The following is a 24364-nucleotide window of genomic DNA, read 5'->3' on the forward strand; positions in this document are numbered from 1 at the left end:
CCAGAGCACATGGTGCTGCCCCTGCAGGAGTACGCTGGGCTGACGAGCCCTGTGGTCCAGGGAGTTGATGTATCTCGTCAACAGCCAGGGAGGACCAGGGGGCTGGGGGATGTCATCCATGTGGAGAGGGCATCTTGGAGCAGTGAGGGCAGAGGTGGGAACAAGGGGAGGGACTGGGCAGGAATGAAACCAAGGTAGGGGATTTCTGCACCACAGCAGAGCAATAAGCCTTGTAGAAACAGGCAGATCTCCCGCATCAGAGCAAAAGGGCATGAAGTCCATCTTGGCTACCCACTGTGTCCCACCCTGCAGCACCTCTGAGATCTGAGTCACTTCATCAACGAGATGTGCCCAGAACCTGTAACACAACCATAACTAATTACTGCTCCAGTCCAGATGCAAAACTCCCTCCCATTGCAATTCCCACCCTAGGATGGCACAGTTTGGGTGCAGGGACCGCGCAGCGCACAGAGCCCCACTGGCTACCCAGTGAGGCCCCCTCCACTACCATGAGCCTCCACCAAAGCCATCTTTGGGCCAAGGTCAGGCAGGAGACCTGGAAGAGGCTGACTTGAGTGGGAGGAGAGCACTGCAGAAGGGCACATGCAGAGTTTGTAACCCAAACTGCTCGCACCTGCCCTGCTCTAGACAAATTTCCTTCTTTCACTCAGTCCTGTGGTGGGAGCAGGCAGGGACACGGGCATTCACTCAGGGGACAAGTGCAAAAGCAAAGGACAAGACCTGTTAGGGAAAAAATGCTTTAATAAGGAGCTGAGTGAACAATTAAGAGAAGCATTTTCTTTTCTTTTTTTTTTTCCCCATGGCAGACTGGAGTGTGTCCTCCACAAGGAAGGTGTCTGGTCCTCTCCCTGCTTGATCTCCAGCAGCCCCGCAAATGGGAAAGCCGTGCATGCAATGGGGATCCCCACATGGGAAACACCCTCACCACCAGCCCTGGACTGCCAGTATCGCTGCCTCAACCCGCTCCACTTGCCCGCTCGCAAACTCAGGGACAGCTCCATGATCTAAAACCTTCTGCTGCTTCCCTCAGCTCTCTTAACTGTTACTGCCTCATCACTACCTGCAAATGGAGGGGCTTTGAGCCTCAGCTGCTGCAGCTTTGATGGAGCCCTTCCCTACCCTCTTGCAGCTCCCCTTCTGAAAACCCACATGTCCCATTTAAGGTGCCATGGGAGTCGTTTAATTCCTACTCATTTGTAGTGAAATGTATGTGCCGCCTGCTAGCCCCAGTTAAAAGGAAAAAAAAATATCCCTGCTTGCTGCCGCCTGCTTGCAATGCTCCCTAACGCTGTGCAGGGCTTGGGACACATTACTGAGCTCAAGAGGAGGCCAGGGCCGGCTGGCCAGGGGCATCTGCATCCTGCACTTACACGGCTTGCTTCAGTGAGTAGTGGCATTTTGGCTACTGGGAGTGGCACTGCTGGAGTCCAAACAGCATGGTCACCTGCACTGGAGTGCTCAGACCTGGGTCTGTCAGGGCAGGCGCAGGGCCCAGCACCTTCAGGCAGCTGTGGGCGTCTCATCCCAGTGATGTGGGCATTGAGCAGGGCTAAAGGAACTGGGAGCTGATTTTCAGGCAAGTGTCTTCATGGAAGGAAGCAATTCAAGGAGACCAAGAGCTCTCTCATCCTCTACCCTCTTCCTACCAGAAGTCTGCCCATCTTATTTAAATTCAGCTTTGGCAGCTGCTCTTTTTACAGGTGCTAATTTCAGCAAAGTCATGAAATCCCCGGAGATGGTGCTATTTACATGGCATGAAGGCAGCATGGAGCTAGGTTTTATCTGGTGTTGCCAGCATTTCAGTCCCTGTTGTCGCTTCCTTCCTCTCACATGAAGTCCTGCGGGAAGAGGAAGGCAAGTGTGAGGGACCAGGAGTGGGGAGTTTGTTGCACCTACAGCCTTTCTATGAGCAGAAGGTGTGGCAGGCTGAAGGTAGCCAGCTCCTTGCAGAGACAACAGACACACAAGCACTGTCACGCTCCTCCTTCTCTTTAGACCTAGCAGGAGCTGGGTCCTACCAGGGGAACAGAAGCCATGCATTAGCTCTGAGCCTCGGTGCCAATGGGGAAGGTGTCATCTTTGTAATGCTGAGGGAAGAAGTGGGGGACAGTTTTGCATAGGGGAGGTACCTTTCTCAACTGCAATTACCTGCAAAAAGCTACTCAACATCCAAAGCACAGGGGAGGCAGCAGGGTCTGCAGCCACCCAGCTGAGAACAGGGGGCGGGGCAGCAAAGGGAGGAACCAGCCAAACTCAGCTCAGTCTGTCAGTCCATTCCACAGCACTACCACAGATGCCCATCCATCAGGGATTTGCAATTTGCTGTGTCTGGGGCTTGTCAAACGAAATTTGAACAGGCACTCTGCAGAGCCAGCTGCACAAGTAGTGGGTGAATGGGGCTGGTGGTCCCTGTGAGTGTTGGAAGGTTTGTGCAGTCACAGGTGAGTGGGAAGGGGCAGGATAACGAACATCTTGCACTGAAACTGTTCCTCTCTGCCACCAGCAGCAATTCATGCTGGGAAATGTGCAGCTGGGATAATAATAACCAGGCATACCAAGGGACCGATAGCTCTCAGCACTCTCAGGGTAGTTGCCAAATAAATTATTCTCCTCCAGGGCAAACCCATTTTCATTCTATTAATGAACCCTGGTACGTTGCCCAGTGCCACTACGCAGTTCCTGTATCCTCACTTGTGGCAGCAACAGCACAAGGGTCTTCAATAAACACCACCAGCCGCTTTCTGTAATTGAAATTACAGCCAACTAAATGTCTTCCATGGCTGTGCTGGAAGGGGAGAGGAGCGATGGATACCTGTGGCAGGTCCCTGCAGCAGAGCCCAGGCTCCCTCCCTGTAAAGGAGAGCCTGGAGGCTCTATCTAATAGCAATCAACTGCAGCAGGCTTTATGGATTTCCTGACAGCCTCACAACGCCCACAGCCACTCTCCCCATCACCCAGCAGAGAGGCCCCTGCCTTGCGCTGGAGCACTTGAAGCATGGCTGTGGGCTGCCTTCCTGTGGCACCTCCCTGGGCACAAGCGGGGAGTCTTGCTGCTGCATAGGCACAGCAATTACAGCACTGCCGTGTCTTGTGGTCTGTGGGTGCCCAGTCCTTATGTGTGCCTCATTTCCTTTAGAATAAAGTGTATTTCCAGCCTGTTGGAGCAGAGAGGTTTGAAAATGTGACCAAAGCACAATTTCACCATTCCAAGCCAGAGTCAGAGCAAGGTAGTTTAAGGTCCAATGTCTTTAGGAGAATCAGTTGCTATTTTTTTGCTCCTGTACCTTGATCTCCAGATGGTTGTACCTAGTGTGACCCCACCAGACATCCTGTTTCCCTGCATCTTTCACTAGTCTCAAGCTGTCCCTGGGTGTGCTTACACACTCAGACTTAGCGGCAGCCAAATACAACCCGCTTGTGCTGCACAAGGCTGTCGGAGGTCTCCTGTCTGGCCTGTCTAAGCCAGTGTGACCTCGGGGCCACAAAGCCCCACAAGTCGACTCTTGTGGGCTCCCCACCGGGAGCTACCCCTGCAGGAACAAGTTCCATCCTTGGAGTGGGTCAACATTTGGCTCTGAAGTGCTGCAAGGGCTCAGCACTGCTCTGCTCAGATCTGGGGCTGCCCTGGGCAGCACAGACCTGCCCAGGGAGACCTTTCCCCACATCCAGGGCCCAGGGATGCCCTTTCCTCGATTATTCCCACTCTGTGCAGGGGGTGAGAAGGGGAGCTCTGTGGGTCCACACTTTCTCTCTTTCATCTGGCCAGTCCTGCTCCAACCTGTTCCTTCCAGATAAGGAAAGCTCATCCAGCAGCTCCCACTGCCCCACAGCCAGTGGCTCGTGGGGATACTGGCATTTCATCCTGGCTGTGCTGCCCCAGGACATGCTTTTCGGTGTGGGAACCTGCCCATCCTCGGGGACAGAAATAAATGCTGGTGTCCCTGGGAGCCCTGGGCACCCGGGGTGGACGTGAAGTGGGCGCCTAGCTGGCCCTGCCCTTTCCTCCCACCTCTGCGCTGTCCCCTTTAAGCAGGAAAGTGCTGCTCGGAAACTTCTGAATGGCTGTCCCCGCCCCCGCCCCGCCTGCCGGCCGCTCGGCCAATCAGCGTGCGTGCTGCAAGGCCGCAGCTGGCTCACGAGCCTCTCTTAAAGGCGCACTGTCACCACCCGCCCGTCTCCTCTGCCGCGTGCAATGCCAGGAGGAGAAGCGACGGTTTTGGAAACTGCGAGGTGACCTTCAGGGTGGGTCTGACCTCCAGGGTAGGTCCCAGCCGTGGGGTGAGGAGCGGGGGTGAATAGTACTGGGACCAGCACTATTCAATGTATTCACCAATGACCTGGATGAGGGAACAGAGTGCACCCTCAGCAAGTTTGCTGATGACACAAAACTGGGAGGGGTGGCTGACACACAGAAGGCTGTGCTGCCTTTCAGAGAGACCTGAACAGGCTGGAGAGCTGGGCAGAGAGGAACCTAATGAGGTTCAATAAGGACAAGTGTAGGGTCCTGCACCTGGGGAGGAATAACCCCATGCACCAGTACAGGCTGGGGGCTGACCTGCTGGAGAGCAGCTCTGCAGAGAAGGACCTGGAAGTCCTGGTGGACAGCAGGATGACCATGAGCTAGCAATGTGCCCTCGTGGCCAAGAAGGCCAAGGCATCCTGGGGTGTATTAGAAGGGCTGTGGTCAGTAGGTGAGAGCGGTTCTCCTCCCCCTCTGCCTTGGTGAGACCCCATCTGGAATAGTGTGTCCAGTTCTGGGCCCCTCAGTTCAAGAAGGACAGGGAACTGCTTCACAGAGTCCAGCACAGAGCCACAAAGATGATTAAGGGGTGCAACATCTCCCTTATGATGAAAGGCTGAGGGAGCTGGGTTTCTTTAGCCTGGAGGAGAGGAGACTGAGGGGTGACCTCATTGTTTATAAATACGTAAAGGGCAAGTGTCAGGAGGATGGAGCCAGGCTCTTCTCCGTGATGGCCAATGGCAGGACAAGGGGCAACGGCTGGAAGCTGGAGCATAGGGGGTTCCACATTAACATAAGGAAAAACTTTTTCACTGTGAGGGTGACAGAACACTGGAACAGGCTGCCCAGAGAGGTGGTGGAGTCTCCTTCTCTGGAGACATTCAAAACCCGCCTGGACATGTTCCTGGGTGGCCTACTCTAGGTGATCCTGCTCTGGCAGGGGGGTTGGGCTAGATGATCTTTCGAGGTCCCTTCGAACCCCTAACATTCTATGATTCTGCGTTCCCAAGGCACAGGCACACCTGTACACATGTTCCTTATGAGCAACATACCAGCAACACAAGCCCTGGCTGACGGGCGATGTTGAGGGATGATATGCCATTTCCCTCACCCTGTCTTCTGGGTTTGGACATGGGATAATCAGGTCCCAGAGACTGGACATCCACAGGGACCAGAGCACCCGGCTGGGTTGAGTTTCACCCCAAAGGAAGCCAGGCCATGAGCTCTGCCACCAAGCCATGGTGCGGTAAGAGCTGGCAGCTGGGAGAGCAGTTTCATCACCATGCTCTTGTTCTGAACCAGAGCAGCAATGCGGGAGCGCTCCCACAGTACCAGAGCCCCAAAGCTTACAAAACCTCCCTGCAAAAACGCCCCGTGAGATTCAGGTATGCAAAATCTACCACTGCACAGAGAGGACATAGCTGTGCAGTATGTGCCAAGGGAGTGAGAACGAACAGTGCAGCAACAAGACTGCAACATGCTTGCGAAGCAGCGGGCGGAGCTTGCCCCTGGTTTCAGCAATGAATTCAGATCCAGCACCAGCCTCGGTCTTCCCCTTGCACCGCAGTGCAGTGCCCCCTCGCTTCGTCTGCCACAGCTCCCCCTGCAGTCTGCTGTTGACCGAGTTGTGAAATGATCTGGTTTAAAAATACCCCTTAAAAGATGGGGACAGACTGGGAGGACATTGCTACATTTCCTGGACAGGTGCAGGTGGGAAGCTGGTTGTGAGGCTGGGGAAGTGATGCTGGCCAGGCACAATGGTCTCCATGCCAGTGCTTTGGGCACAAACGCTGGTGTGCCTGAATGGTGCCAGCCCCGAGAATTATCCAGGCCACAGCCCGCAGGAGGCCTTTGCCTGAGTCTCAATACTTGGAATAATTTTTAGGTGCAATGCCAGCAAGGCTCCTGCAAGGTGCTTTGTACCTGCAGGCTGCAAGGCTCCAGTGTGTGCTGCCCTGGAGCAAACCCTTGCTTTCTGCAGTAGGGCACAAGGTTGGCTTGAAATGCTTGCACTGCTGCAGTCACACATGGTCTAACACCCCAGAGCAGGTAGAGCAAAGCAAGAAGAGGCAGCACACAGCAGAGAACACCTTTCAAAAGGCTTACACTTGGATTCACAAGAGGGACGATTCCCAAACCCGCACTCACCCACTGTCCTCTTTCCTCTGCAATTCCCCTAGCTCCCACCAATGCTGAGGATAATGGATCTCTCAGCATAACTTGATACTGATCCTCCAAATCCTAAAGAGTAAAAACCTTCATGAGCAGTTATTGTGGCTGCTCTATTTATAACAGTGCTGGTATTGCCTCTGCCACCAGAATCCTGATTTCCGTCCAGCCCGATGCCATTAAGATGCAGCGACGTTCCCCCAGCTCCAGTGCTCCAGATAGAAAGCAGCTGGCCTGCGAGGCTCTGCCTTTAAGCTTGGTTTGTTCCTTTAAAAAATGGCAAGGAGAGCCCGTTTGTTTTGCAGAAATGCACCCAGGAGATTTGTCCTCAGCCTCCCAAGATGCTGGCGTGGCTGTGAGCATGCATGGGTGGAGGTTGGGGTGGCACAGAGGCTCTGCACTTTGAGAGCCCCTGGTTGGACTGTGCTATGGGAGACAGGCTCCAATGCTTCGCTTCAGTTGCAACAAGAATGTGGTCAATCACCTGACAAAGCAAAACAGGAAAGGAGGGACCTGCGTGCTGCTGTGGGCCCCTGCACCAAGGCTGCAGCAGCTTATTTTGGAAACTTGATGAGCAAAGCAAAGACAGACCCAGCAGGGACAACACAGAGGAAGGCTCATGGGGCTCCTGGCCAAGGAACTGATGGGGCTGGTCCCTGTTCTGAACAGTCCCCATCCTGCTGAGATGCCTGTGAATGGTCTCAGTTCTTGCTTTCAGAGCTATGCATGAAACCCATCAATGTGAATCTCAGTGTTCGATTCACCCAGCCAGCTGTGCTCCCCTGGGGATGGGCAGACACATGCACTAGATGGAGGCAAATGAAGCTGGAGCATGAATCTGGAGGGAAGATGGATGGACTCCAGGCTTGTCTGGATGACTCTGGAGCGTGACCTTCTGTAGGACACTCCCCAAAGCCTCCCCTTCACTGTCCCCTTTCCACCACTGCATGCACTTGCACCATCACAAAGTAACTTCAAAACGGTGATGATGACTTGGATGAACAGACAGACCAACAGCCCTATGTCCAGCAAGGCTTTCCTATGCTGTGCAGCCAGAAAAGCCTTGGGGTCTCCGAAGGGTCTTCCTTTTGCTGCTGGTTTGAGACAGAAAGTCTACAAACAGAGTATGAACAGGTGGCCACACATGAGCCTTAGGTCTAACAGCCTGGTGGCTCCACTAACTTCATCATCCTTTGCTGAAGCTGTATATTAAGCTGGGAGAACTGAGTTCTAAGCCCCTCCTTGTTCATCTCCACAGCAGGAATAGCAAGAGCCTCTAGTAAAGCTGAGACCATTCAACCCCAAAATGTCCACTGAAGTGACAGCTCTTACTGACACAGCCCATGCTGACCCTGCTTTGAGCAGCAGCATCCTTGGGATACAGGCAGCCGGCTGCCCAGCTGGTCTCTGTGCTGTACAGGGCTGATGTATGGTCCAGTCTGGGCGCGTTACTGCAGATAGACACCCTCTTGACTTCAGTGCCTTGGCTTTTGAGCCTATGTCTGCAATGTCGAAACACAAAACTGCTGGAGAGCATCTGAATGCAGAGCCCTGAAGTGACCTCCAGGCACAAACCAGCTCAAGTGACACCAGGGCAGCAGCTGGGGCCTCTGGGCTGTGGATTGCTGCTTTTCTTCTCTGCTGCTCCTAAAATTAAACATGCTCTCAAAGGTGCATGGGGATGCAATGGGGAGAGGGTTGCCTCCGGGAGCTGGCTGCTCCTCTGCTCCCATTGCTTGAGCATTAGCAACTTCCCAGGGTTTTGGGATTGCAGGGCTGATGCTGCTGGGCTCGAGCTGAGATAAAGCAGTGGCCAGTCTGGCCTTTAGTGATGGTTTTGGCTGCCTGCCCAGCCAGCCCACAGAGAGGACACGGCGTTGCGGGGACAGTAGGGTGTGTGCAACCAAGCAGCCTCACTGGGGGCTTCTAGAGGGAGCTGCATCCATTGCCACATTCACCTGCATCAGGGACCTGCTTAATTTCCCTGACAGAAACAGCAAACAGCTACTTGGTGCTTCCCCTCACACACCTGGCAGAGGAAATGAAGAGCGGTACAGCTGCAGCCAGGGCAGGGGGCAGTGGGGAGCTTGCAGCAGGCATTTCTGCAATTGCAGCATCCGCCACATGCCAGTCTCATCCTGACCTGCTGCGGGTGCTCAGAGGTGCTCCCGCCAGGCAAAGGTGCAGAGCATGGAAACACCCTTCTCTTTGGCCAAAGGCAAACTGGGAAAGGGGAAAAAGCACTCAAGAGAAGGATGGGGGAAGCAGACAGCCGGTCGCCATGCTGGCGGCACAGCTTGCCTTTCTCTGCCAAATCCTCCTGGGAGCTCCATGAACCTTTTTGGCACTTAAGCTGTGGGTTATAGGGCAGATGGATGCATCTTCTTCAGCAGCAGGTGCAGCAGGGAGGGCTCCTAACACCCTGCCAGGGCATTTCTGTCGAGCTAGACTGTGTCCTCCTTGAGATGCAGGGAGGGAAGGGGACATTTTTGGCCTCAGCCCAGCAGGGCTAAAGCACAGCCTGCACCTGGCACACTGTAGGTACACTCAGCAGCATCCCATGCACCCACAGCCTGCGGAAGTGGATGCACTCCCTGCCAGCAAGGTTTCCTATTCACCCGTGATTTCGGAGCACACATGGAATGTCTGTCCTCTGAAGCAGTCTCACTCACTCTCTCCATCACTTTAAAACCTGCTGTTGCTCGGTGTCAGCTGTTGGGCTGAGCAAGGACAGAGCCATGGTGTTGGTCTCGGGCAGTGAAGCAACAAAACCTTTGGCAAGCAGGAGGGAGGGAGGGATGCATAGGCAGGTGACCACGGGAGGGGCGGCACCGCACTGGCAGGATGACAGGGATGAAGTCAGAGTGGCTACAAAACCGTGCTGGGAGGTAGGAGAGGGTGGCAGGGGAACAGCAGCGCTTCCTCGCAGGCGCAGAGTTTCTGCTCATCAGCGGCATTGTTCCTCTTTCATTTATCTTTACAGCTGGCTGCTCTCTGCTCCCTCCACAGAGGATGAGAACGGTGTTTACTGAGGAAGCAGCCTTCCTGCCAGCCTGTGAGCACAGGTGAGTGGCACCAGCCACGGCAGCATCCTCGTGGGTCTTACTGCTGCAGACGCACACAAGCCCTGACCAGCCCTGCTGAGGCAACCACGGGGCTCAGGGAAAGGCTGAAATGGAGGATTTGGCAAATAAAACGCCACAAACTCCAGAGCTCAGGCAGGATTGTGCCTCTGAGTGCCTCAACAGGGCATTTGAGCTGGCTGAGTCTCTTTGCTCTTGCCCCATTGGGGGCTGAACATCCCCTTTCCCATGGAGGGATGGTTTCAGATCACTAAGCCTCGCCATCAGGAAGCACATATTGCTGCTGTATTTACTGGTCCTACTTCCTTTGCAGCAGCCATTTGCACACTGCAGGGCTACTTGGAGTGCACACACATCCTTGCCAGCAGACAGAAAATTTCCTGTTCCTGGAAGCATTTGTGCGGAGAAGCAATTTATTTCTCATGCATCTTCCTGGCTAAAGCAGGTTATGGTGGCTTTTGCTCTGCTGTCACCACTGGGGAGAGCTGGGGGCAGGGGAGAGGACAAACCCAGGACAACAGAAAACTTATTTACATTGACGGATGCAATACGAGAATTGCACTTACTTCAGGCAGGAGAAGCCAGTTCATCATCTTGCCTTTTATCAGTGGCAGGGTGTCCACTAGAGCTCTTGTTCCTGGGCTGATAGCACCAGGGGGGCAGCTGCTTTACCCTGCAGCTGGTTCCCTCCTGCCCTAGCATTAAATATCACCTATTATAAAAGCTTCCTTGGCTCTTCCAAGTGCCATTTGTCATCTCAAGTGTTTTCCTGAAACCCAGTTTGTAAATGCTCGTGGCAAAAAGCATGCACTGAAGGCTGGGGAGCAAGAAGTTACTGTGGATGTGGGCTGGAGCTGGGTGTGTAGGTGTTACCCAGCCCCAGCACTGTCCTACATGCTGGGGCTGTTGAGAACTGACATGGGAGCTGATGCTGGGCAGGAGCTGAGGTGTCCTCAGTGCCTTCATGCAGAGGCAAGGGACGTGAAGCAGGGCCCACGCTGTGGTCCACCAGCACAGCCTGCCTGCAGGCACAGCCAGTCCTGTCATGGTCGTGATTGCTGATGTGGGGGACTGCTGGAAATGCTCCCACTCTGTTGGGGCAAGGCCTGTGTTCAGTGATGAAAACGACATCTCAGGCAACAGGCTCACTGCCGTGTCAAAGGCCCCTGTGTCCCAGCACAAGGGCTGCCACAGAGGAGCAGCGTGCAAGCCTGCAGCTCTCCAGCACTGCTTGGTCCCAGTTTCCAGGAAAGCTGCTTTGTCTCCACAGAAAGCTGAGTTTCAAGCAGGACTGCAGGCATGGTTAAGGCCAGCACCAAACACTACCATCCCAATGTTTTTTTCCCTCTGGATCCCTGCTCTGCCTGCGGCCAAGCTGTGAAGTGCTCATCCTCTGGGCTGAAAGAGGCTGCAGATTAGAGAGCCCTGCCAGAGCACAGCCCTTCAGAGCCCTGTCCTGCCCACCTGGGTCCCCGCTGCCCCCTCCCTCTCGCAGCAGTGACCCACTGCTCCAGGCCAGCAGCTGGTCACCCCGCAGATGAGTGACCCTGAAAGTGCCAGCACGTGGCACCGAGGACTGGCTCCTGACCCATACTTACACAGGCTAGGAAAGGAGGAGGCTGAAAATAAAAAATGATCCAGAAAGGAATGACAGGAATTATTTCAGGGCTGGTACAACCTGCCTCACACTGAGTGAGTGAAGAAGCCAATCTGTTTAGTTTATCTAAGGGAAAGTTAAGAGGGAACTTAAGATGCATCTATAAATACCTACATGTTGGGAACACTTCTGATTGCCACGGTCCTTTATCCTAGCAAACAAAGGCAGCAAAATTTCCTGGGGCTGGGAGCTAAAGTGAGAGAAATCCAGGCTAACAGCAAAGTGCAGATTTTCAATGGGAAGGACAAATAACCATCAGGCTAGGGACACAGCAGATTTCCTATTGCATGAAGTCTTAAAATCAAAGCTAGGTTGCTGCTGCTAAAGGAGACATTGCAACTCAGCCAGACTTTTGGAGCTGGATGCAAGAACTGCTGCACTTCACAGCCTGGGACAGTTAGGAAGAAAATCCCTTAAAATCTGACTGTTCCTGACTGATCCGGCTCTCGGCTCTCATGGGTTTTGCCCCATGACTCCCCCATCTGCGGTCATGGTTCACTCCCACTGGCAAACAGAGACCCACAGCTGAGCTCATCCTCCTGTTGTTCAGAAAACCACCAACACATCCTTCCAAAAGGTTTGGTGAATGTTTGAAAACATAGAGAGTAGCAAGAGGAAAAGAAGAAATTAAACAGTAAGGCAAAAAAATGGGGCGTTACCCATTTTATTGCAGTCCAGAATAAGAAAGGAAAAATTTAAAAAGGAGAGAAAATAAGACAGTGCAATTTGTATATTTAAAATATTTCAGAAGAAGACTTTGACTTAGCAAACAAGCATTATTTCAAACTATGCCAAGGAAAACAACATTTTCATATTATTTTAAATCTGCAGTGAGCTACAACCATCCTGGCCACTTCATCCCTCCCAAAAGTGCATTTTGCCCTTCACTCATCCTTAAAACTCCCCTCAAATGCATAGCCCAAATGATGCACTCGTACCAGGAGGAAGCTGAGATTTACAATGCACATCCAAATAAATGGCATTTCCAAGTAAATAAGACAGCAGAGAAAAGATCTCGGTAGGCTGAGGAATGGACCTGCCATTTAAGAGCTCAGAGAAAAAAAAAATGGAAATCTGCAACGTGGGAGTGTGCCAGCACTGGGGAGAGAGAGGGATGGGGCTGGGAGGATTTCCAGCTCCACACAGTCTCTTCATTTCTGTGGCATATCCACCTGCCCTGCAAGCCCTCAGGGCTGACACCAGGCTATGGCAAATGCTAATACAAGGGGATGATTTCAGTGTCGTCCAGCCCCTGGCACAGGTGACTGCTAGATTTCCTAGCCTGAGCATCACCAGAACAGCCATGAGGAAACACTGCCAGCCCCAGGGGAGGAAAACACCTCCCTGGCACTATCCCCATGGTGCTACAAGCACACGGCCCCAGTGCTGTCCCCTCAGTGCCAGTCATCGGCCAGGCTGGCAGGGTGGGATGCAGCGTGGGGTGCACGGAGGCTCACCTGCGGCAAGGCGCTGCGAGAGCCAAGCACCAGGCTGCAGACGCTGGCCGGTGCCTCTGTCCTCCGTGCTGTCACCCTCACCAGCCGTGGTGGCGTCCCTGGCGTGCTGTCCCCAGCCCCTGCAGGAAGCCTCCACTCACTGTCCCAGGATGGATCCTGAAATGAGACAGGGGGTATATGTGGGTAGGGCAGGCCAGCTGCCCCCAGGCTTCCCCAGTGCTTCTGGAAGGGCCAAAATGAGCTTTCCCCCATACGAGGGGCTCATTCTGCCTTCAGTGAGCATCCCACCACCTGTGACAGCCTGCCCTGGCACGGGACCTGTGGGCAGTGGGGTCACTGCAGGCAACAGAGGAGGCTTGCAGGCCGGGGACTCTGGGGCTGTCCCGCTGCTGGGTGGTGGCAGCTCCCTGTTGCATTTCACAGTTCAGCAACACAAGATGCCTCACAGTTTTTGGAGAAAGGAGGAGGCATCGATGGGCTTGGGCTGTGTTCGGTGCAGGAAAGCCCCAAGACTGGCTGCTTTGCTCGTCCCACCTGTGCGCAGGGCACTGCAGGAGGAGCAGAAGCGTCCCTCACATCAGCTGCACCAGGCCCATGGCTGCTTCCCCACTTGTTTCCACACTGATTTTTAAATGTCCTTATTGACTGTTGTATGTCCTCAGGGCCCCATGGACTGGCCTGGCTGCAGGGACCCGTGGCTGTTGCCAGCAGAGCTCGCTGGTGGGTGGATCAAGGCTACAGGAGACCCAAAAAAAACAAAAGCAGGATCCCACTGCCTACAGTATAACATCACTAGAAATTTGTTCACAAACACAGACTAGATCTGCAGGTTTGCCTTTAACTAGAGGGACTGCTAATGTGAAGGGGGGCAAGAAAAAAAATGGGACTAAAATTGTTCCTGAGCCAGAGGGACACAGGTATCTCCTGCACTGATTGTGGTCAGTTTTGTCCTCTCTGTTCTTGACCATCAAACTCTTTAAAGTGTTCCTCCTTAGGAGACATTTTTCTGCCCCATCGTTCCTGTGTGCCACTCAGATTTGGTGCTCCACAGGCATATGACAGGAAGCCAGTTCAGTCTGTGAGGCAGAAATACGGTGTTTATCTGATAGGATTACTTCACTGAAAGGATGAAGCCCCGCATGTTTGCATTTCTGCACAAATGTTCCTGTATCCCAAGTTCAGGGGGAACCCACCACATCCCTTGGCACAGCCTGAGGCAGTGAGAGGTGAACAGGAAGAGGGCCTGCAAAGGCATGAAGCAATTTTATTTACCTTGGTGCCTTTTAGATACCTGAAACCCTACTTCTTAATTCCCGCCTCCCCACCTGGCACCGTATCTTTTAAAAAGCTGTTAAAAATTAAAAAGAATGCAAATAAGAGAGACAGAAGTTATCTGAGAGCTGGGAAAAAAGCCTGAAAAGGGAAATTTAAAAGGCTCAACCTACTTCACTTATCAAAAGCAGCCAGTGAGGTGGCTACATCAGAAAGCCGACAAGCCTTCATGGGAGGGAGCATCAGACGGGAGCAATTAATCCAGCTGCAACAGCAGAGCAGGAACCACAGCTGGAGCTGGAGCTATTTGCATTAGGAGTAACTCCATTAACACTTATGAACCAGAGAATTATCCTTGTTAATGAGACAAGCTATGACAGAGGAGGTGTGGAAACACCCTGGGTGTGAGCTGGCCAGGCTGCCATGGCCAGCAGCCTCCCATGCCCCTTGCCTCCTCCTCAGTGCAGGAGCATGGGGGTCTGGCCCTGCAGCATCGTGCCGGCGTGCCTCTTACCTCACGTAGGTTTTGGGGCTCTCCAGATGTGACCATGGAGCTAGGCTCGCTGGCTCCATGCTGCTGCCTGGCTGTGCCATGGCATACATCTGGGCTGGGAGGCTGCAGGGGTGCGGAGCGCAGCGTGAAATCGTAGAATTCATGGATATCTGCAAAACAGCATGAGAAGCATCGACAGGACCAGGGAGGCAGCCCAATGCCAGTGTCCTGCATGGTGTGCAGCACTTGTGCCCACTCACTCTGTCCCCAGAGCATTGTTAAGTCTGAGCCTTCTGTGAGAGGCTGGCACCTGGGTGATGGGCTGGGACAGGGCTCTGCTGGCTCCCCACCCTTGCTGCGCTGCCCACAATGCCCCTTCTGCAAGGCAAGAGGTGTAGTGAGGTGCCTGGCTCAGCATGCAGTGCCACATGGCTCTGGAAGGCATGGGCATTTCCACGGAGCAACGACCACACGCTCCATGGGGACTAAGCAAACCGCACTCAGCAACATCAATCGGAAACCCACCCCGTCCCGCTCTCCTCCAGGCTGTGCCAACCCCATGTGTGATCCCATGTCCCTTCTTCTCTGAGAAGCCTCCTGTGCCAGGAAGCCCCTGCCTGCCCACGTGCCCTCATGCTGCCAGGCTTTTCCCTGCTCATCACACCTCCCCAGCGACCCTGGCCCACGGACAGGCTCCCTTCCCACAGGGCACAGGGCACTAGGACAGCAGGCTCCCAGTGTACAAGCTCTAAAGCTGATGGCTACAGCTGTATTATCTCCAGCTCCTTCCCCAATAGATTCCCTCTTCCCACTTGGCACGATACTACCTGTGCACTGCCACAAGCAGATATCAGGTATTCTCGCTCTGGGCTACAAGGACCTGAGTCTGCTGCTGTAGATCACTGGCCCCAGAGAGAGGCATGAGAATGAGGTGTCCCAGCCATCGCTGCTTCAGAGACCGTTAGGGGTGACAGCAGGACCTGACAGCAGCTGCTGCTCGGGTGTAGCTTCAGAGTGGCTATGGGAGTCCAGACCCTCTCCTATCCCTGCCAGGAGCATTTTACCCTTTCTTGGTCACCAGTGGAGAATTGCAGGGAGCAGCAGGGCTGCAGTGGGCTTCACTCCACCCCACTGCCACACACTCAGGCAGCTTCTGGACCCCAGCAGCCCCCAGCTCATCTCCAGAGCCTGATCAGATATGCACCTCCAGATCCAGAACCTCTGTAGGAGCAACGAAAGCCAATACACCCATTGCAGAAGTGTTTAATTTCCGAAAGAGAACTACCTGAAAAGCTAGCAGCTTTTTTTTACAAAGAAACCAAAAGGGATAACAAAGAAGGTTAAAGATTTGTGGGAGGCACTGAGGCTATTTAGAGACCCCACTGGGACCAGAGCAAACACACAGTGCCTGGCCGGAGGACACCGTAAAGGCAAAAGGGAGGAAAGCAAGGCTGGACTGCAGGGGAAGGGAGGCTATTAAAAGCGAGAAGACATTAATCTAAACAGATGAAGCTGCATCCAAATGAGAAAACCAGAAAGGATGGTAAATGCTGCCAGGTTAAAGGTAAAGCTCCAAAAGGTCAGACAAAAGAGTTTGGTAAACGCTTTGCAAAAGGCATAAAAAAGTAATAAATCCCTTCAGGCACCTGGGAAACAGGAAGCCTGGTGGAGTTGGCAGGGCCAAAAAGTCACGGTAGCATAAAAAAGCACTGGGAGAAGGAAAAGCCACAGGAGGAATTTCAGTTCATTTTCTGTACCTGCATCTGCTGAGGAGGAGGCTGGAGAGCCCCTCTTCTGCAAGCAACCCCAAGGGCAAGTGGTGGGTCTCAGCTTGATGGGGCTGTGGCTGTTCCCCCGGCACTCCCTGGGAGCTCAGGGATGAAGTGGCTGCGCTAGCCCTTCAGTGTGTGATTTCTTACCTGAAACTATCTCACACCGAGGTGCCACGGGGTATTAAATGCCCCCTTTATAAAGATTTCCAAAGGAAATCTCGTGGGTGCTGGGCAGTGTAAGCAGGGAAGTGCTGAGCACTGCCCAAGGCTACTTCCCAGGAAGGCTTTCACCAAGCAGGACTGCAGCTCCAGATGCAAGGCCCCATCCTCTCCCTATGCTCAACCACATGCCCATGCACCGCAGTAGCACATTCATGTTGCAGATGGGACAGAGAGCAGCATCAACGTCTATCATTCATCTCCTAGGGGCTGCCCAGTGACCTCCCAGCTACAAGGAAAAAGCTGCAATAAATCTCAGCTGCTGGCAGAGTGGCTTTGTGCCCACAGGGAGCCCAGCCAGGCGGTGTGGATGCCCAAGTCCAGGTAGCACTGTGCCACTGCCCACCGTTGATGCCACTTTTGGAGCTGCTGCTTCACACTGCATCATTTCCAGGCTCTGTCCTGTGCCCCAGGAGAAATGGGGCAGCTGGCAATGACAGGAGGAGTGGGAGTCCCCAGATCCACCCACCGCACCTGGGGCATCCCCTCTGCAGCTCCCCAGGTGCTGAGCGTACTGCTGGCAGCCCCCAAAGCCCCCCCAAATCAGACATGAGGTCACAGCAAGCAGTCATTGCACAGCCAGACAAATGGGACTTTGTTTTAATGCAAAAACATCTCTCCCTCTGGTTATAAAAATAGTCATTGTGTAATGGGATAGCAGGGGCTCCTGGCTATGTGGATTATGCTTGGAACACACAAAACTCCTCAAAAATGAAAACAGGATTTGAACAGCCGTGTTTTGGGGGTGCACCACTGCCGGAATCCCTGTTTGTCACCCATCTGCTACAGGAACACAGTCTTGAGCAGCCAAGCTGGCAAGGTGCCCGTGGAGCAGGAAGCTTGTCCTCTGAAGCAGCCACTCTCCACCTCCAAAACCCTCAGCCCATTTTAGATGCTTGCCAGGAGAGGGAATTGTTGCTGGCACCAGGGATTCAAGGAGTTTCAGGATCAGAAGATGGAGTTCAGGCAGCAAAGGGCATGGCTGTGACAGGATCACATTTTAAGACACATGTGCACATTATTATTAAATATATGGTGGTTTCTTTCATTTCTTGTGGGCATCACAAGTTGCACACAAGTCTGCCTGACTCGTGCACTTTAAGAGTGGCACTATCTGAAAAGCCTCAGTAAAAGGATGTTGTCATAGTAAAAGGTGATGCTGCATGTTCTGTCTTACAGCCCAAATTCTGTTTGATGACAGTGTAAATCTGCTCTGGATCTAATAAGGAAGAGTAAGGACCCCCCTCAAGATTTACAGAGATTAGAATTTGTTTAACAATTTAATCCTGGGGTCAATATGTCAAATAAACGTCATTATTTCTATAGCACCAGCATCCGAGGGCTAGTGCAGTGCCCTTGCACAAGCCGGCACATGCGCTTCCAGAAAATGACATTTCTTCCCCAGCACATGTGCTGTCCTCAGCTGCATCACCACAGATTTATCCCAAGTAGAAACTCGAGCCTCATACCAGCCTCCCAGCTGCAGCCCCGCTGCTGTAGAGAGGATTCACACCTATGGCTGCCACAGCAGAGCTTTCAAGCAAGCTATGAGTTTCCATCCTTGGCTATGGGCTAATTTGCAAGAGGAGTTGTCCTCGGGGCTGGGAATCCCTCACATTTCTCCAGTTTTCCACCCTGGCTCTTGCAGCCACCCAGTGAAGCTGCAACTGCCATCCCCAGCAGCACTGCTGGCAAGCTGAATTCCCAGCTGGAGTTTTGCACCCAGGGAAGCACCACAGGTCAGCAACAGCCTGCCTCTTCTTGTGTCTCCGCAGGGGTCTCCAGGAGGAATTTTTTGGGGGGTAAAAGGAGCTGCAGGGGAGGGTTGGGGGCCCAAGCAGCTGACAGGACCTCATTGGGGTCTGCACCAGCCACCGCTCAGGCACAGGAGAGGAGCTGAGCCCCAGAGGGCTTTCAGGAGCGCTGCCCTTTGGGCTGGTGGCAGCCCAACTGGCTGAGTGCACACAAACCCTGCCTGTCTGCCCAGCTTCGCCCGCTGCAAAGGGCACAACGGCCCCTTTCAGCCTCGGCTTTGGGAAGGAAAGGTCAGGGAGCTGCTTCTGCGTGTGAGCCCTGTCCTCCCTGGCAGCATGAGATAAGGCCAAGCGTCTCCCCGAGGGGCTCTCGGGAGCAGAGGCAAAGCAGGGCCACGATTGCCCCAGCCGCAGCGTCCCCAAGACCAGGCTCCTTGAGCGCCCTTTCACTGTGCTGTTTCCCTGCAAGTCACGCGCTTGGCTCCATGGCCTCAGAGGCAGGGAGAGAGGGGCCAGGAGCCAGGAGCCAGCACAGCCTGTTTTCCCTTCTTGCGGCCAAAGAATTTCTTTTGTGCCGAGCAAGGGTTGGCGCATTCCAGCGCAGAGCAGCTCCCGCATCGCTGCGCTGCACCGAGCCAGCCACCGCAGCACCCACAGGGCCAGGAGCTGTCCTGGCACAGTCAGCGTGCCCGGGGGCACGGGCATCTCCTGGGAAAGGGAGTTGAGTCTGGCACGATGGTCACAAAGATTTAAGGGGCTGTGCTGTGCTTAGAGGAGTCTGGCAGAAAACAGTGCTTGTGCAGAGCAAAACTGGGCATGTTCACAGCGACAGCCCTGGACACCACATGGGCTTTATCTGAACATGCCAGCAGATCCTCCCCTGGAGCTGGGCAAACCAGGGCTTCTAGGGTCCACAAAATCAAAGCCATATCCCTGGCATTTTTCATTTGGACCAATTTGGAAAACTCCATGACGTTTGGCATTTCTGGTAGCTATACTATGGCAAATGCATTTTGGCATTCAAACTCAAGCCAGCCAGTGCACGTCTTAGGAGAGCATTACCTGTAGAAGCATGTGATCTGAGGACAGAAATGTACCGTGCCCGTGCATTCATGTTCCCCAGGGGCTGAAAAAAAGCAGGCTCATGTTGCTGAAAGGCTGCAAGAGGAGGGACCTCGGCAGAGCCAGATGCATATAGCATGGGGTGGGGCAGGAAGATGGGAGCCTCTGCGCTGGGAGGTGTACCCACTGCTGTCCTGCAAATCCTACCCCCCTTGGATAAACTCTGAACCAGCTGTGACTCTGAGCAAACTTCAGAGACACAGCAGCTCACTGGGAAAAGGAGGTGGTGAAAAGCAAATAAAATAGAACTACTCCACTCCCAGAGCTGTCACTTCACTCCAGTAGGTACAGGCCATGGACACCAAGTGACCCTGGTGTGCCAGCTGTGTGCAGGAACAGGTGAGCATGCAGCTGGACACAGTATGACATTCAGGGACAGAGGAATTCACAAACCCACACTCTAGGGGGGCAGAAGTAATTAATGCAAATTCCTAGTTAGGTAAACACATCTAGAGAAAGCTTGCTCTGGCACGAGGAACTAATATCCTGTTAAACCAGTTGAAAAGGTCACCAGCAATCAAGCGACACTCCCTTGTGCCAGCATTGACAGGACACCAAGACAAACTGCTCAGCTGGGAAGCCTGTGCAGCATGTGCATGCCAGCGTGCAAACTGCAGCCAGCTCGGCGCACACTGACGTGCTCTCTCCAACTACACTCTCTCCACAACACTTTTGCACTGATATGAACAGCCCTGGGCTTTTGGAGAGCTGCTTTGCTGCTTTCACACAGCCCTGGGGAGCACGCAAAAGCACCCAGGGGTGTTGGGCTCATGTCAGGTTCATCACAGCCCTGCTGGGGACCACTGCCTCCAGCATGGGGCTAACCGTGGGCTGGGGACCCTTTTGAGAGCGGGATGTGTAAATGAAGAGGCAAGAAAGGAGATGCGCACTGGTCCCTTCAGCATGGGGGCCCACTGCTCTGGGAAGCCCTCCCTTGCTGCATGTTTGCTGGTGATGGCACAGACATCCCAGCACAAGCCTTGCACAAGGACATGCTGAGGCTGAAAGCCTCCAGGTGAATCTCTAACAGCAAGAATAAGTAAAGGAGAGAATAAAATAGCTCAGAACACACTGCTCATCCCATGATTATATTTCATTTTCAATGGATAACCTGAAGCACAGAGGAGCTGCTGGCAACTTGGGGCTCCGTGGGCATAGAAATGGGTCTCTGGCTGCAAAGGTGCAAAGAAAAGGTGAGAGCTGCTAAGAGAGGAGAGCAATGGTGAGAGGAAACATCAGGGCTGAGACAGCCTTGGGTCAAAACGCACTGAGAATGAGGCACAGACCACGTGTGGAGCTCTGCATGCTGGGGCCTGGGTCCTCCTCTGGGGTGCAGAGTTTCTGGGGTGTTTTCTCTTCCTTCCCAGCAGGGAAACTTGCCTTCTCTCCCGGGAAACCTGGGAACAGAAACCACCAGGGCTGCGCGCACTTGCGCAAGGCCCACAGCGAGTGGGGCTTAAGGAGAGGAGCTGAGCAGGAGTTCCTGCCCTTCTGTGTACATTGCAGCTTATGCAAATGGTTCTCTGGGATTACCCCCAAAATTAGTGCCCTAAATGAACCTGCACAGCCAGGATCTGGTCTGCTCCAGCAGGGAATGGAGCTGAGCAATTTCAGAGTCCAAACCCATCGAATTTTGTTTTTCTAAAAAAATCCAAACTTTGCAAACAAAGTCCATTTTTGAATGACCTTGTTCAGCGAGATAGCTGTGCATCTTGCACAGAGAAGCTGCCTAGTCCAGCGAGACTCCAGCTGTGTTTGCATAAATCCACATGGAGTACTTTATGATGTGCTCAAAATGACATTTTCTGGTCCCAGTCCAAAGATGAGCCTCACTGTCAAGTCTGTTTCTTGTGTGAAATGGAGCTGCTTGCAAAGTGGGTTACTTGCAAGTGCTTGTGGGTCTAAGCACAAGAAAAGGCAGGGTACTCCTCCCCAAAAGGAGCTGGGTACACGTCAGTTCTCTCTTAAAGATGGAAAAATTAATTTTCCCTTTGGGTCAGCAGCAGGAATGGAAAGCAGCAGGTTGTGATGAGGCTGAGGGGCACAAGAAGTGAGGCCCTGTGGCAGGGTGTCCTTGGTACAGCAGCAGAGCTGAAAACCCCACAATGGCTGCAAACACACCACGCCTGCACTGCACAGAGGGTGCTCACAGCATTGCAGCACCCTTTAGCGGGTGCTGGATAGATCTGGCATGGCCTGATGAAGAAGACTTTACCCCTTGTCCACAATCACTCATCTGAGGAATCCTGTTCACGCCACAAACACGCAGCGACTGCAGCCCCGCCCCCGGTATCTCCTGCCCAAGCCCTGGAGGGGAAAGACAGCCCAGCTCCCGGCATTACAGGCATGTGTTTGCACAGGACGTACCCCACCTGGACAGTGCCAGGCACCTGTGCAGGATCAGGCCCCCAGGACAGGCCATTGACCACAAAGCCCCAGAGACTGCAAAGCAGGGGCTTACCCAGCAGAGCCTGGAAGAGTTCACTTTGGAAGATGTGCGAGACTTTTCCAATGGAGGCTTTTAGCTCCTGCTCCTCCGGGGACTGTAGGGTGCTTTGGTATCTGGTCAGAATTTCCACTGCCCGTTCAGTGTCTGCAGAGATGACACAGGAGTAATAAGGCATTAACGCTGAAGGATGGACAGACATCATCAGGGAAGGCTCGAGCGCAGCCTTGGAGCAGTGCAAAGGGCTCACCTAGATAACGCCCCATGTCACCTTCCAGCTCTGGATTTTTAAGAGTCAGCCAGCCACAAAAGCAGCCAGCCTCCTTACACGTACCGGGAAGAGCTAACCCTGCTGTGAGGTGCAGAGGGCCCATGGTGCAGAGTGGGTAGGGGCTGGAGGGGCTGGGGTTCTGCCTGCTGGCCCTCCTCAATGCTGAAAATCAGGGGCTAAATCCAGGTTGACTCACCTCCAAATGCCATGGCACTGGGCAGCTTGAGCACCTCTGCCAGCTCCCAGGCAGAGAAGCCATTCAGGATCTGGACATGTCCTGGTTGCACAGGGCTATGAGTGCTACCACAGGAGTTGCAGTCTCCCACATGGGGGCAGATGGCTGCAGCAAAACTGAGCATAGCCCCACTTCACATAGTGCAAGATATTGCAAACAGCTGAGCTACAAGAGTGGCAAAACTTGGGTTTCTACAGGGTGAAGTGTAGTAAACAGCAAGTAACTTTGGATCAGCAGGAGACACAGCGAGAAAGGAACGTGATGCCCTGGGGTCAGGGAAGGAGTGATGCTGGCCAGGAAAGGGAGCTGGTGGGTGCCATGAAAGCAATGCTTTGGTTAAAGACTGGGCTCACCATAGCTGTGAGACAACCCAGTACCTGAAATAGTGGAGCTGTGACCTCTCTGTGCCAGGACACCTCCATGCTTCTCCGGGCAGATGCCCAGAGCTGCCAGTCCAGCTTCAGCCCCAGCTATGACCCATCTCTCAGGCGAGTGGGGAGCTCCCATGGACCTTGAGCCCATCCCAGCCCTATCAGTGAGTATTTCCCTTTGTCACCCAGGCAGCCTGCAGACAAAGAGTGTCTGTGTGAGGAGGCGGGGGAGCCATCCTGCCACTGTTGGGGACTCATCTTTTAACCCAGGAACTCATGCAGAAAGGATGATCCTGCTCATCCCAGGGCTGTTGGCAGGGAATTCAGGTCATCGAACAAGGGGGCCTGTGTCTGCTAGGCTGTGTGCCACCTGCTGTCCCAGCTTGCCCAGACAGCTTGCCTCCTGGCTCCTCCTGGGCTGAATGGGGAAGGGGGTCCTACCTGTGTCACCAGCCCACACCGACTCATTGTGAGAGCAGAACAGAGAAAGGAGCATGGGGAAGCGTGAATAGCTGCTGCTCAGAGCTGGGCTCCACACTGGCTCTGGGAAAAGCAGGGACTTCCTCAAGCTCCAGACTTACTAGGCTTTACAGGCATCCCAGACCTGTGTTATCACTAAGGGCTTCTTTTTGTGCAAGATCAGACAGTGGCTTCAGACACTGCCCAGCATCCCACGAGTGGGGTTGAGTCATCTTTGCCTGATCATTCCTGACTATCAACAGAAGCTAAAGAAGCAGATGGACAATTGGGGCCACAACATCAGGACACAAAGACTGGCAACCTGGTGTGAACATCTCACCCCAGTCCAGGCTGCGCAGAGTGAACAGCACACACCCTGCACTGACCCCTGCGCTGCTGGCCACCAGCACCAAGTGACATCCAGCTGGAGCAGGGGAGCGCTGGCCCTGGACCACCAGACCCAGGGAAGTGCTGTGTCCCCTGCACATGGGAGAGACCGGAGCACCTTCCTGCAACACCCAAGAAAGAGCACATGGTGTCCGGCGCCCACCTCACCACACCTCAAGGTGCAAATCCCACTTACAGGAGATCCTTCCTCGCAGGGCCCACACCCCATACCCGCCCTCCCCACAGCACCCAAGGGTGCTGCAAGCACAGCATCCCATGGCCACCCGCTCTGAGCCACGGTGGCACAAAGACGCGTCCCATAGCCCGGTCCTCGGGTCTCAGCCCAGGCGGTGCACCGGGCAGGGCCGCCCGGCCCGTGGCGGGGAGGGAGGGAGGGAGGGCGAGCGGGAGCTGCCCGTCAGGAGCGCAGGGCACTGCGCGCAGTCCCGGTGCCGGTACCGGCAGGGCAGACACTTGTTGAGCGCGGCGGGACGCGGTGCCCGGCGCTGCAGGCAGGCAAGGCAGGGCAGGGCAGGGCAGGGCAAGGCGCTCCTTACCTTCCCGGCGGATCATCGCTCCGCCGTGGCCGGCGGTCGCTCCGGTCGGTGCCAACCAGCGAGCGGCCGAGCCGCCGCCCGCCCCGCCCCACCCCGCCGGAACCGGCCGAGGAGCCGCCCCCCCGCCCGCCAGCACCGCCTCCGGGAGCGCCTCGGCACCGAGAGCAGACCCGCACCCGGGCGCACCCACCCCGCTACCAGCCCGGGGCGCGGCTGCTCGGAGCCTGCCGGGGCGGCCTGGCGTGCGCACCCCGCCCCGGGAATCCCGGCAGGCACGGCCGGCTCGGCCTCCCCTCCCTCCCCGCTGCGGAGAGCCCGGCCCGGAGGAGTCGCTCGGCCCCCGGCACCACTTCCCAGCGCTGTCACTAGATGGCACGGA

General features: G+C 54.4%; 1 protein-coding gene across 3 annotated transcripts in view; it reads right to left on the bottom strand.

The window, feature by feature from the left end:
• Positions 1-24001, bottom strand: part of DLG3 (discs large MAGUK scaffold protein 3) — a 78221-nt gene extending 54220 nt beyond the window's left edge. The window contains exons 1-6 of one of the 3 annotated variants that reach the window (XM_086469916.1): positions 23986-24001; positions 21721-21852; positions 18018-18024; positions 17473-17594; positions 14414-14562; positions 12628-12783 (exon numbers count right to left, since the gene is read on the bottom strand). In XM_086469916.1, the coding sequence (XP_086326042.1) occupies positions 12628-12783; positions 14414-14449 (192 nt within the window). In that variant the 5' untranslated portion in view covers positions 14450-14562; positions 17473-17594; positions 18018-18024; positions 21721-21852; positions 23986-24001. Of the gene's footprint in view, positions 1-12627; positions 12784-14402; positions 14563-17472; positions 17595-18017; positions 18025-21720; positions 21853-23985 lie in introns of all 3 variants that reach the window. The other 2 variants (XM_086469917.1, XM_086469918.1) reach the window with 2 other exon arrangements.
• Between the last annotated feature and the right edge of the window lie 363 nt (positions 24002-24364).

Source organism: Leptosomus discolor, chromosome 9, assembly GCF_034619465.1.
Source record: "Leptosomus discolor isolate bLepDis1 chromosome 9, bLepDis1.hap2, whole genome shotgun sequence".
Taxonomy (NCBI): Eukaryota; Metazoa; Chordata; class Aves; order Leptosomiformes; family Leptosomidae; genus Leptosomus; species Leptosomus discolor.